The following is a 12,941-nucleotide window of genomic DNA, read 5'->3' as shown; positions in this document are numbered from 1 at the left end:
GCTTTGCCACAGACTCCCTGGATGATCCTGGGTAAATCACTTAATATCTCTATGACTCAGTTACCCCTCTGTAAAATGTGGGGTAATAATGTTTTCCAGCTTCATTGGAACACAGTGAGGATAATTTTATTTATGAGATGCTCAGATACTACCCGTGTGATCAGCCCAATAGAAAACATCTCTGCAAAGGCTAGTGAGAACCTCAGGAATGCCAAGTGTTTGGGCAGATCACTACTGCATTTGCAAGGAATGCGTAACAGGCACTCTACTGTAAACAGATTAATACAGGGGTTCTTTGGTATAACCAGAAACAGCTAAACTGCAACACTACATGATCCTTTTACTGCAATTCTGTTTCTCCGTAGCAAGATCTAATAACAAAAATGGACTTGCCCTCTTTAAGGTAGATAAGGCTTGAAAGCAGGACGTTTTCACCGAGAACAAATATTTCCATTAACAGCAATACAATCCAAAGGCAAATTTTCCATTTGAGCAAGTGCTTTATTATTTCCCCAGTTAACAGTTTTCCCCCCTTGGAGTCCAGTTGAAATGTTTTTGATTTCATATAAACAAAGAAACTCAGCTGTAATATGTAGGCTTGGCAGAATTTGCTTGTTAACAATTAAAATGTTCTGTTGTACAAAATTATGGGTTTTAAGCATTTTACCACAGTTGCTGGACATTTGGGTGGGTCAGACCGTGCTTACTTAACAACAGTGGATACTGAGATTCAAAAAGTTACAGCTACCTCAATGGAGCCCCAGCCCCAGCTCTGCTAATGCTGGCACTACACACATTTTGCACACATTAAGATGGGGCTCTAGTAAGTTCTCAAGCAGCATTTTTCTTACTTTGCCTCTGTCATAAACAGACAAGTAAGAGTTAATAGAACAGAAGTACTTCATATCTCTTTTGCCTGTAAAGGGTTAACAAGATCAGTGAGCCTGGCTGTCACCTGACCAGAGGACCAATCAAGGGACAGGATACTTTCAAAGCTTGAGGGAGGGAAGTTTTTGTGTGTGCTGTTAGTGTTTGGTTGTTGTTCTCTCTGGGTTCTGAGAGCGACCAGATGTGCAACCAGGTTTCTCTCCAATCTCTCTGATACAGGCTCTTATGTGCTCAGAATAGTAAGTACTAGGTAGATAAGGCGAGTAAGGTTTATGTTTGTTTTCTTTATTTGCAAATGTGTATTTGGCTGGAAGGAGTTCAAATTTGTATTTTGCTGAAAGGGTTTTAATTTGTACTTGTATACTTAGGCTGGGAGGGTATTCCCAGTGTCTATAGCTGAAAGACCCTGTAACAAATTCCATCTTAAATTTACAAAGATAATTTTTACTGCTTTTTCTTTCTTTAATTAAAAGTTTTTCTTGTTTAAGAACCTGATTGTTTTTTTATTCTGGTGTGAGATCCCAGGGGCGGGGTCTGGATTCACCAGGGAATTGGTGGGGAGAAAGGAGGCAAGGGAGAGAGAGAGGTTAATTTCTCTCTGTGTTAGGATTACTTTCTCTCTCAGGGAGAGTCTGGGAGGGGGAGAGAGAAGGAGGGGGGAAGGTGGATTTTCCTCTCTGTGTTCAGATTCAAGGAGTTTGAATCACAGTGAACTTCCAGGGTAACCCAGGGAGGGAAAGCCTGGGAGAGGCAACGGTGAGGGAAAGGGTTTACTTTCCTTGTGTTAAGATCCAGAGGGTCTGGTCCCCCCGGGCAAGGTTTTGAGGGGACCAGAGTGTACCAGGCACTGGAATTCCTGGTTAGTGGCAGCGCTACAAGTACTAAGCTGGTAACTGAGCTTAGAGAAATTCATGCTGGTAGCCCCTCTTTTGGACGCTAAGGTTCAGAGTGGGGAATTATACCATGACAGCCTCTCTGTACATTTTGATTACTATCGATGGAAATATTTTTTAATTGTTCTGTAAGTGTATGTTGGTAAATGTCGATTTCACCATTTACCGATAAAAATCGAATCCTCCCAAGCCTAATAATAAGGTGTGTCCCTAGATTTCTTCCCAAACAGCCCTATTTATCACTGAGAGTGATGGCAGCTCTGACTTTTCTTGTTTACAACGGCAAAATACATTTTGAACACTCATGATTTAAAGGGCCACGGTCAACATAAAAAACAAATCTGTACCTGCTATAACTAGCACCATAATTAATTCAATCACACTTCAAGAGGAGCAGAGTTAGGCCAATATTGAGCACTTTTGAAAGTCTCCCTCTCAAGTCTTAGATATTCTCTGTTCCTGTGGTACTGGTGTTGGTTTTCATTCTTCACTGTCACCCTTTGTGCTCTTTGTACACTTCTTTGCATTTCACTCATTTCAGGGCAGTACAACACTGTTCAGTGCCACTTCCCAGTGTTCATTCATTAGTACAATGCAGCGGGGTTTGGTTTCATAACACTGGAGAGAAATATTCAGATTTTAAATACCTGTTTTCAATCACATTTAAAAAAATAATGAAAACATTTTCACATACATGAGGTTGTATTCTTGTCTTCCCCTTGCACTTTTTTTTTTTTTTAAGCAATATCTGTATTTGGGTATAGAACTTGTTGCAAATGTCCCTTAAGAATCAAACTATTTTAAGAACCTCCCACTTGATGCATTTGATGTTAGTTATTCAAAGCAAAGAAAAAGCATCAACTAATATATAAAAATGATCTAGGGTAGGAAAATAATGTTCGTTAAACTTCCTGGGACACATTCTGCATTGGATGCACATATGTGGCTTCGACAGAAGTCAAAGACAGCTATGTACATCTGAGAGCAGAATTTAGCTCCCTAGTATCCAGAGATACATTTGCATATGCTGCTGTGCTGTGGTTTGTTTGGTTATAGCTTTAGATAAGGTAAGATCTGAAACTTTGGTAAGGACTGTTAAAATGAATGGGTACAATTCTTGGTCCATTAAGTCCTTGCTCCCAGTCCCCCTGGCATAAAACAGACTCTGTTGAGGATTTCCATAATGTGGAGGAATCCTTTGGTGGATCAGGGCTACGGTAATAACTCCTGTGCCAGAGGCTGGTAGTGAAGGTGCTCTGAGGGTGATGGCTGGGCAAAAGAGGTTATAAATAGATAGGGCCAGATTCTCAGATGGCATAAAATTAGCATAGCTCCAGTGCCTTCAATGGAGAGCCATCGATTTATGCTAGTTGATAATCTGGCCTATAGAGTTTTATACATTAAAGATCATCTGCTGGCTCAAAGAAAGCCATGAAAAATTTATTAAGAGACAGTTTTTTTTTTTACTGAGGGCATTGCACATTTTCTGTATTTTTGCCTACTTCCCCTCTTCCAGGTACAGGATCATGTCAGAAACCCCTAGTGTTGTATTACTTAAAATTTCATCTCCTGCTGTTACCTACTCCCACAGCTGAAGTCACACTCCTCTGATTGTCATATTGCAATTAATTGCTGTGGAAAGACTATGATTTTGCCAATGGATAATTTATGTCTACAAGTGAAACCATATAAAGCGGATCAGATGAACTCCTAAGCAACAATGTCCCTAATCTCTCACTTATATCCTTAGTAATAAAGATAAGGGACCAATCTCCACTCTCGTTACCATTTATAGCAGAGGCGGGCAAACTACGGCCCACGGGCCACTTCCAGCCTGCAGGACCCTTCCCATTGTCCCCCAAGCTCCTGCCAGGGAGCGGGGTCAGGACAGCCTTGCAGAGGAGCCAGCCCAACTTCCCAGCAGCATGGTGAGTGGGGTGGAGGCTAGTGCCTGGCCCCTCCCCTTCAGCTCCCCTCCCTCCCTCGCAGTCACAGTTCCCCCAGCACCTGGGCAGTGTGGCTGCAGCTCCGGCTGGGTGGTACTGCTATAGAACTGTCAGACCTGGTGCTCCGGAGTGGAACAGTCAGGGGGTGGGGAGCAGAGGGAGTGAAGAGCAGGGGAGGTTGCAGAGTGGCAGTCAATGGGTCTACGCCCTGCTGCCAGTGACAGGGGCAGAGCAAGCCAGGGCCCCACTCCACCCCCAGCATGCTTGGCCCCTGTCCCAGCAGCCAAGCCCAGACAGGGAGCAAGCCCTGCCTGACTGCCAGGGAGAGCAGCCAAACGAGCAGGGGAAACATACAGGGAAAGGACTGAGCCCTCCTTTCCCCCACCCCACAGGTAACATGGGGCGGGGAGAGCAGGGAGGGTTGGATGGGGGCGGGGCGCTCCAGGAGGGTGGTCGGGGGCAGAGAACAGGGGTGTTTGGATAGGATGCGGGAGACCCAGGGGGCAGTCAGGGGTGGGGAGCAGGGGGGGGTTGGATGGGGGCAGGGGTTCTGGGGGGCTGGATAGGGGTGGGGGCCAAGTCATGCCTTGCTGTTTAGTGAGGCACAGCCTCCCCCAGCCTTCCCTACCCGGTCCTCCAGACAATTTCTGTACCTGATATGGCCCTAGGGCCAAAAAGTTTGTCCACCCCCGATTTATAGCTATCAACAGAATTGTTTTTAAATTGAATGTTTCTCAAACTTGTCCATGAATCAACATCACTTCTCTAACCCAATTAGCAATGAATGACACATTCCAGTTTAGCCCAAGGTACCTGACACTGATTACTCCTGTGGGAATTCTGCACCAAAAAAATTAAAAATTTGGCACACAACATTTTTTAAAATTCTGCAAATTTTATTGGTAAAAATAACACTATATAATCATGCCAGTTGCAATTATTTTGGTAATTTATTTCAAAATACCTGTCAGCAAGTATGTCTGTAACAATACCCACACAAAATTCCCCCAAGAGTAGAGAAACCCCCACGACAACCGAGTTCCTGTTTCTCCCCTCTCAAAGCCCATCCAGAGGGCCAGACATTCATTCCCCCTTCCCCCCAGAGCCCAGACATGGGGCCCTCCAAGGCCCAGACACTCACCCCCTACCCTCCTAGAGTCCAGGGATCCAGGGGGAGAAACAGCCCAATGCTCAGTCCTGGGCTTGCACGGAGTTTCCTTCATGCTGCCACCTCCCTCCTTCAGGGCATGCTGGGAACTGCAGCTGCTGGGAAACCTCCAGTTCCTTCCCCCTCCCCCTGGCCTGGTTTTCTATTTGCGAGCAGGGCTCTGATGGGTCCAGGGGCCCCTAGTGGCAGGCAACATCTTTGCAGCCCTTTTTTGTGGGGAAAAAGATAAATTCTGCACACGCAACATTAATTTCTGCAAAACTCTGCATTGCGCAGTGGCACAGAATTCCCCCAGGAGTAACTTGCCGACACTTTTTAAAACTCCTTCTGGGACACAGCCAAAAATTCTAGCAGCAGTGAAAGGGAAGAAAGTGGGCTGAAGCTGCATTACTGCTTGTCAGTTTTGCTGTTGCTGCTGAGATCTCAAAGCAAAAGCGACTGGTGAGCTATTGAGCACGTGAATATAAGTAATAGAAAAACACAAAAAATGAAAAAAACAAAGACAAACACCCCTGTCTATAAAAAACCCCTCCTCCTAACCTTCTGGGTGCTTTTAAAAATGCACATGATAAAACAACTTTTTGTATATTCTGTTCCATTTCACATGGTGTGGAGATAAATTCCATGTTTAAAAAGTAGCCTATAAAGAATGTGTTGCAGGTCAGAATTTCAAACCTCTCTGTATAAATACTTATTGTTTGAAACACTGACTAGTATAGTAAGTTTAAAAAAATTTGCACTAAGAATCCCTAACAATACCATCTTTGACGATTGATATATTGAAGTACACCGAGAACAGTGTGATATAGGGTAAAGGCAGAAGACAGCATCAGCTTTCATACAAAATCAGTCTCTGTTTTTTCAGATACTTGACAGTTCATGGTGGCCAGGATGACATTGAATAGATAATTATACAAATCCACACACAGTCTCTATATATTTGTAGCCTGCCTTAGTCTTTGAGTGAGTTGTACGCTCTTGTCGTCCGGGTATTGACGAAATCTATCTTCTTAAATTGAGCCTTTGGAATGAAACAAAAAGATCTAATTATAGTTAATGACAATTCTGAAAACAAAGGGAATGCATACGACAGTATATTAACCCACTCACTCTCGCCCAACACACACGTGGTCTCTGTCTCTCCCCCCTCCCCCCTCCTCTCTCTCACACACCCTTGCCTCCCTTCCATTCCTCACATTTCAGTGGAGGAGCGGCTGGTAATCTAGTAACCTAATTCCATGGATGCCCGTGGAATCATAGGATTGAGAAACCTGGATCATGTGACGCTCTACCTGCCCCTTGAGACATTGCAAACCCTTCCCAAAGCACCCTGCGGCCAGCTGCACAGTGGGATAGCTACCCACAGTGCATTGCTCTCTGTGTCGATGCAAGAGCTGCTAGTGTGGATGCGCTCTGCTGACACAAGAGGCGTAGTGTGGACATGCAACAGTGGTTTAAATTAACGTGGTGGCTGTATGTCGGCGGCAATTCGGCGGCAGGTCCTTCCCTCCGAGAGGGACTCAGGGACCTGCCGCTGAATTGCCACCGAAGACCCGGACATGCCGTCCCCTTCCATGGGCTGCCCCAAGCACCAGCTTGCTCCACTGGTGCTTGGAGCTGGCCCTGATTCTGTATACAGGATATTGCATTCCATGAATGCACAAAGAAATCCCCAAAGCAGTTTAATCTAAAGGCAGATTCAATGTTTGCACTAACTCAGATCTTACCTTTTTGTAGGCACTGTGGAGATCAGTATGTGACCACAAGGAGTACAGGAGGACTGAGGCAGCTTTGCTAGCTTTGCTGAGCATATTACTACAATTTGTAAAAAATAAATATAAAACATTTAAAATACCAATTCATGAACACAATGTGTGTTCAGACTTAAAAACATGATTGTTTATGATCAGTTCCTCCCTTCATTTCCCTGAGAAGAGTTGAGTTCATTCTCTCAGGTTCCCCAGTACAGCTCATGACATCCCTACCACCTAAAGTAGCGTAGGGAACACACTTCCTTGCTTTAGCTATTAGTGACGATATTCCCAACAGAGTAGTCTGAACTCTCCACCTCTAAGGGGTATTCATTAAGGGTGAAAGACACTGCAGCACAGTGGGCCCATCGAAGGCCCTCTGTCCTAGTTAAACCCAATATTAAGGGTTAAATGGGGCTTTCATTTATGGATGGTCCTGTGTAGGCCCCCATTACTGAGGTGACTTTCACCCTTATGAGAGAAGGGCTGGCACAAAGAGAATTATTTATATAAAAGACCTAGTCCTTCAACAGATGAATTTCCTATAATATAGGGTATGTCTACACTGCTTGCTCCTTACAGTGGCTGATAGAGAACATATGTTGCACGCCCCCCTTGTACAGGTATAAAAAGCAGTGTAGACAGTGAGACACCGCTTAGGCAAGTAGAGTAAAGATATGCTTGAATGCTGTGGGTATGTACCTTACTTACACAGCTCTCTATATGCTCTAGCAGTGCCTCCCCTGTCTACACTACTGTTTTTACCAGTATAGTGTCCCACAGCCTCACTGCTGCCAGAGCCTTTCCCAGCTGCGTTTCCCCTGCCAGAGCCATTCACTGCAGGTGGACATGGCCTGCTTTTCACTGCTGTGTCTCTCTACACATGCCCTACATGACGCAACCAGTGGGGTGCAGTGTAGACATAGCCACGGCATGTTACTAAGGGTATGTCTACACTGTGGGATTATTCCGATTTTACATGAACCGGTTTCGTAAAACAGATTGTATAAAGTCGAGTGCACGTGGCCACACTAAGCACATTAATTCGGCGGTGTGCGTCCATGTACCGAGGCTAGTGTCGATTTCTGGAGCGTTGCACTGTGGGTAGCTATACCATAGTTCCCGCAGTCTCCTCTGCCCATCGGAATTCTGGGTTGAGATCCCAATGCACGATGGGGCAAAAACAGTGTAGCGGATGATTCTGGGTAAATGTCGTCACTCAATCCTTCTTCCGTGAAAGCAACAGCAGGCAATCATTTCGCGCCCTTTTTCCCTGGATTGCCCTGGCAGACGCCATAGCATGGCAACCATGGAGCCTGTTTTGCCTTTTGTCACTGTCACCGTATGTGTGCTGGATGCTGCTGATAGAGGCGGTACTGCAGTGCTACACAACAGCATTCATTTGCCTTTGCAAGGTAGCAGAGATGGTTACCATCCCTACTGCACTGTCTGCCATTGTAAATTGGCGATGAGATGACAGTTTTCAATCATTTTGTACCGTTTGTAATTAGAATTTGGTGATGACGGTTATCAATCATTTTGTACCGTCTGCTGCTGTCATGGGTGCTCCTGGCTGGCCTCGCTGAGGTCGGCTGGGGGCGCATGGACAAAAATGGGAATGACTCCCTGAGTCATTCCCTTCTTTATGTTTTGTCTAAAAATAGAGTCAGTCCTGCCTAGAATATGGGGCAAGTCTACTAGAGAGCCAGAGAGCACAGCCGCTCCGGGTCAGAGCTCCAGAGATCCCGCAGAAATGATGAGCTGCATGCCATTCTAGGGGGTGATCCTGCAACAACCTCATCCATTGCTTCCCTCCTCCCCCAACCCTCCTGGGCTACCGTGGCAGTGTCCTCCCATTTGTGTGATGAAGTAATAAAGAATGCAGGAATAAGAAACACTGACTTTTTAGTGAGATAAAGCGAGGGGGAGGCAGCCTCCAGCTGCTATGATAGTCCAGGCAGGACATTAAAGAGTGGGGGGGTGAGGAACGCAGCCTCCCGCTGCTATGATAGTCCAGGGAGTACAGAATCTTTTCTTTAGACATGAAAGGAGGGCGGGGGGCTGATGGAGCTCAGGCTCCAGCTGCTATGATGAGGACGGTTACCCAGCATTTTGTACCGTCTGCCAGGAATGACAGGGAGTCATTCCCATTTTTATCCAGGCGCCCCCAGCCGACCTCACTGAGGCCAGCCAGTAGCACTCACAGGGTGATGATGAGGACGGCTATCAGTCATTTTGTACTGTACCGTCTGCCACCGGGGAAAGGAGGGGAGAGGATGCTGCTGTTCAGCGCTGCAGCACCCCGTCTACCAGCAGCATGCAGTAGACATACGGTGACATTGAAAAGTGGTGAGAAACGATTTTTTTCCCTTTTCTTTGAGGGAGGGAGGGGAGTAAATTGACGACATATTCCCTGAACGACTTGAGACAATGTTTTTGACCCTACAGGCATTGGTAGCTCAGTCAAGAATGCAAATGCTTTTCGGAGACTGTGGGGACTGTGGGATAGCTGGAGTCCTCAGTACCCCCTCCCTCCCTCCATGAGCGTCCATTTGATTCTTTGGCTTTCCATTACGCTTGTCACGCAGCACTGTGCTGAGTCCCTGCTGTAGCCTCTGTCTATCATAGCCTGGAGATTTTTTCAAATGCTTTGGCATTTCGTCTTCTGTAACGGAGCTCTGATAGAACAGATTTGTCTCCCCACAGAGCAATCAGATCCAGTATCTCCCGTCCGGTCCATGCTGGAGCTCTTTTTGGATTTGGGACTGCATCGCCACCTGTGCTGATCAGAGCTCCATGCTGGGCAAACAGGAAATGAAATTCAAAAGTTCGCGGGGCTTTTCCTGTCTACTTGGCCAGTGCATCTGAGTTCAGATGGCTTTCCAGAGCGGTCACAATTGTGCACTGTGGGATACCGCCTGGAGGCCAATACCGTCGATTTGCGGCCACACTAACCCTAATTTGACATGGCAATACCGATTTCAGCGCTACTCCTCTTGTCAAGGGGGAGTACAGAAACCGGTTTAAAGAGCCCTTTATATCGTTGTGTGGACGGGTGCAGGGTTAAATGGGTTTAACGCTGCTAAATTCAGTTTAAATGCATAGTGTAGACCAGGCTTAAGGCTGTGATTTAATCATGAATAATTTCAGTGAAGTCATGGACAGGTCATGGGCAAGAAAAAAAAAAAGCCTCTGCCCTTGACCTGTCCATGACTTGTATTATAAATACCTCTGACTAAATCTTTGGTGCTCTAGGGGGCTCCAGGGTGCTGCAGGTGCTCGGAGGAGAGGGGACACCCTGGTGGACACTGCTGCTGCTCTGGCACACCACCGCTGTTGCTGGGGAGGTTGGCCTGGGGCCCTGCCACTGCTGTGGGGGGCAGCCTGGGACCCTGCAGCTGCTGCTGGGTGGGGGTGGGGGGACGGTCCAAGGCTCTGCTGCTGCTTCTTGGGGGGAGGGTGGTGGCCCAGGGCCTCACTGCTGCTGCTCTGGAACGGGGGGTGGGGGTGGCGGCTCAGAGCACAACTGCTGCTGCTGGTGGTGGGGCAGCCTGGGATGCCAACGCTGGTCCCGGATCATTGCTCCGGGGCAGCAGCCGGGACCAGTTGTCTGGTGCAGCCGGAGCAGCGGCTGGTGTGGCTGGCCCCAGGGCCGCCTGAGCTGTAGCTGTTGTGGCTGGCCCCAGGGCCGCCTCAGCTGCTCAGGCAGCCCTGGGGGTCAGCCCCACTGGCTGCTGCAGAAGTCTCGGAGGTCCCAGAAAGTCACGGAACCCGTGACTTCTGTGACCTCCGTGAAAGACTCTCAGCCTTACCTATCACCTTTTAAGGAGCCATTTAAAATGACAGGATAGAGCAGTTATTAAAAAGGGCTTCATTGTTTTACCCAATGTGTTTGATTTGAGTCACACTACAATTATTATTTAGGCTGTCTATTCCTTTAAGTTATATTCTTTCCAATGGATGCTGCTGCTCTTTTATCTTGGGGGAACTTTAAAATGGCTTACCTGTCACTCATGCTGATGTTCATTATCTTTGGTAGGCCATCTGTGTTTAGGAGAAGCCGGGCATTCTGGGAGCTGTTCTGGGTCAAGTTGTACAAGGTGTAGCAGACAGAAGCTGTGATCTCATTGGTAACCTCTGACCCTTGGACAGAGTCAGGAAGTATGGAGACCAAATCTGATAAGACGTTTGTGGCTAGAGGATGAAAGGGAAACAAAGAATTCAATTACAAATGTACCATATAATCTGCTTTGTATATACAACACACTGATACCAGGTTTACTCTACCTATGTTACTGGGTGTCTGCTAACAGGTGGGCTGTCCCTTCATAAGAAAGTTCATGATTTTATTTTATAGCCAACTGTGGGTATAATGATGCCCAGCTATAAATATTGATAGGCTGAGATTTCCTCCCTACAGTATATTCTGCAGCTCCCCAATCCGAGGCAGATTAACATATATTATATTTTACTCCAATCCCTCCAAGCTGGGGACACTTCACTAATTTTCAATTAATTCATGTAACTGTTATAAAATATCTTTGCACTAACTGTGCAAGGTGTGATAATATAGCATAAATATTAGCGTAGCAATTCTGAACTGTGAGGTATATACATTATGGGCCTGATCACATGAGCTACTGAGCTTTCTGAACTCCAGTTCAAGGCCCTGATTTAAGAAAGAATTTAAGATTGTGTATAAACCAATCCTCATTCAGGAAAGCACCTAAGCATGGGCTGAACATTAAATGTGCTTGAAGTTACACAGGTGCTTAAGAACACTTTTAGAAAAATGATGCTTGAGACCAAATCACTGAGAGTTCTGGATACTCAGCACTTCTCAAGAGATGCACAGAAATATGGAGCACGAATCCCTACAACAAAATATACTGAAGTTATTGGTTAAATGCTGCACTGGGCTGCATTGGTAAAGTGGGAAAGGAGCCTCCTGTGTTCATGTTTCTAATCATGTCTATTATGGTAGTGCCTCAGTCATTCTCAATGACTGAGAATGGGGCCCTACTTTGCTAGGCACTGAGCAAACACAGAGTAGTAGATGGCCCCTGCCTGAAAAGCTTCCGATCTAAATAGACAAGAAACACAGGATGGGGTGGGAAGGGGTAGAACACACAAGTAGCGTGAACAACGACCTGATTCTACACACACTTTCATAGATTTTACACAGCGTAATTCTGCACTATGAGAGCTCTCCCGTCGACATAATAAAACCAGCTCAACGAGCGGCAGTAGCTGTGTCTCCCCTCAACATAGTGCTGTGCACACTACCACTTTTGCCAGCAAACTTACATCACTCAGGGGTGTGTTTTTTCACACTCCTGAGCGACAAAAGTTTTGCCACCGTAAGTGCTAGTGTAGACATGGCTTACACTAGTGCCAATGGGAAGAGGCCACAATGAGAAGATTTGCCAGCATACAGTCACCTTGACAGCTAGTGGCTACACTCAAAGGGCCAAATATAGGGATTAATTACATCATGGTACACTTGTGAGAGTGTGAATCACTTTAAATGCAAAACTATCTTCCCTCTCCAAAACTGGACTAATTTAAGTTCTTTCATTTAATCTTTTCTGAAAAGATATGATGAGAAATACATAATACTGTTAAACAGAGAGAATCTGAGCCTATGGTCCTCACTTAGGCAAAACCTATATTTTAGTCAATGGGACCTTTACCTGAAAAAAGGCTGCAAGCGTTGGCCCTAAATCTGTTAAATCCACTAATCCAATCTTTTCTTTAAAAAAAAAAAAAAAAAAAAAAAGAAGGAAAACTGAAAATAGAGAAGAAACAGAGATAAAATCTGAAAGAAAACAGTCCTTTGCTCACCTATTTGACTCTGCAGAGAGGCATTACGAGATAAGTTCCTGAGCAATGAGACGGCTGTCCTCCTTATACTTGGATTGCTTACATGCAGCATGAATCGAATACTCTGAAGGCCATTTGCCTTCTGGACAACAGTATGAGCTGCTGAAAATGGCATCTGTCATAAGGCATACAACTTTAATGAGCAATTGTTATGATTCTACTGCTGTATAAACAACCATCACATTAAGTTATCTCATTTTTTGAAAAGCGCAGGCAATGAAGTTACAAGTTTCCCTAAAGATCATTTTCAGGAACGTTTGAGATATTAGCCCAGATTCTGAACTATGTGGAAGCTTGAACGGAAGAGATAAGTGATGCAATAGCAGCTTTAAATCCCTTTTGTACCACCTGATCCTGGGATTGTTTGGCCAGTCAGTGGTGTATACTAGAAAAGTGATGACACTTTAAAAAT

The 12,941-nt window shown here is 45.7% G+C and overlaps 1 protein-coding gene across 1 annotated transcript in view; it reads right to left on the bottom strand.

Moving 5' to 3' along the window:
- Window positions 1–4,356: 4,356 nt before the first annotated feature.
- The window catches only part of PKP2 (plakophilin 2), a 70,331-nt gene continuing 61,746 nt past the window's right edge, over window positions 4,357–12,941 (bottom strand). Inside the window, exons 10-13 of the mRNA XM_050918483.1 lie at window positions 12,491–12,644; window positions 10,651–10,840; window positions 6,623–6,710; window positions 4,357–5,916 (exon numbers count right to left, since the gene is read on the bottom strand). Of these exons, the coding sequence (XP_050774440.1) occupies window positions 5,848–5,916; window positions 6,623–6,710; window positions 10,651–10,840; window positions 12,491–12,644 (501 nt within the window). The 3' untranslated portion in view covers window positions 4,357–5,847. The remainder of the gene's footprint in view (window positions 5,917–6,622; window positions 6,711–10,650; window positions 10,841–12,490; window positions 12,645–12,941) is intronic.

Source organism: Gopherus flavomarginatus, chromosome 1 (genome assembly GCF_025201925.1).
Source record: "Gopherus flavomarginatus isolate rGopFla2 chromosome 1, rGopFla2.mat.asm, whole genome shotgun sequence".
In the NCBI taxonomy this organism is placed as follows: domain Eukaryota; kingdom Metazoa; phylum Chordata; order Testudines; family Testudinidae; genus Gopherus; species Gopherus flavomarginatus.
Note: the sequence above shows the minus strand (reverse complement) of the source record. Positions and strands in the feature narration are given on the sequence as shown.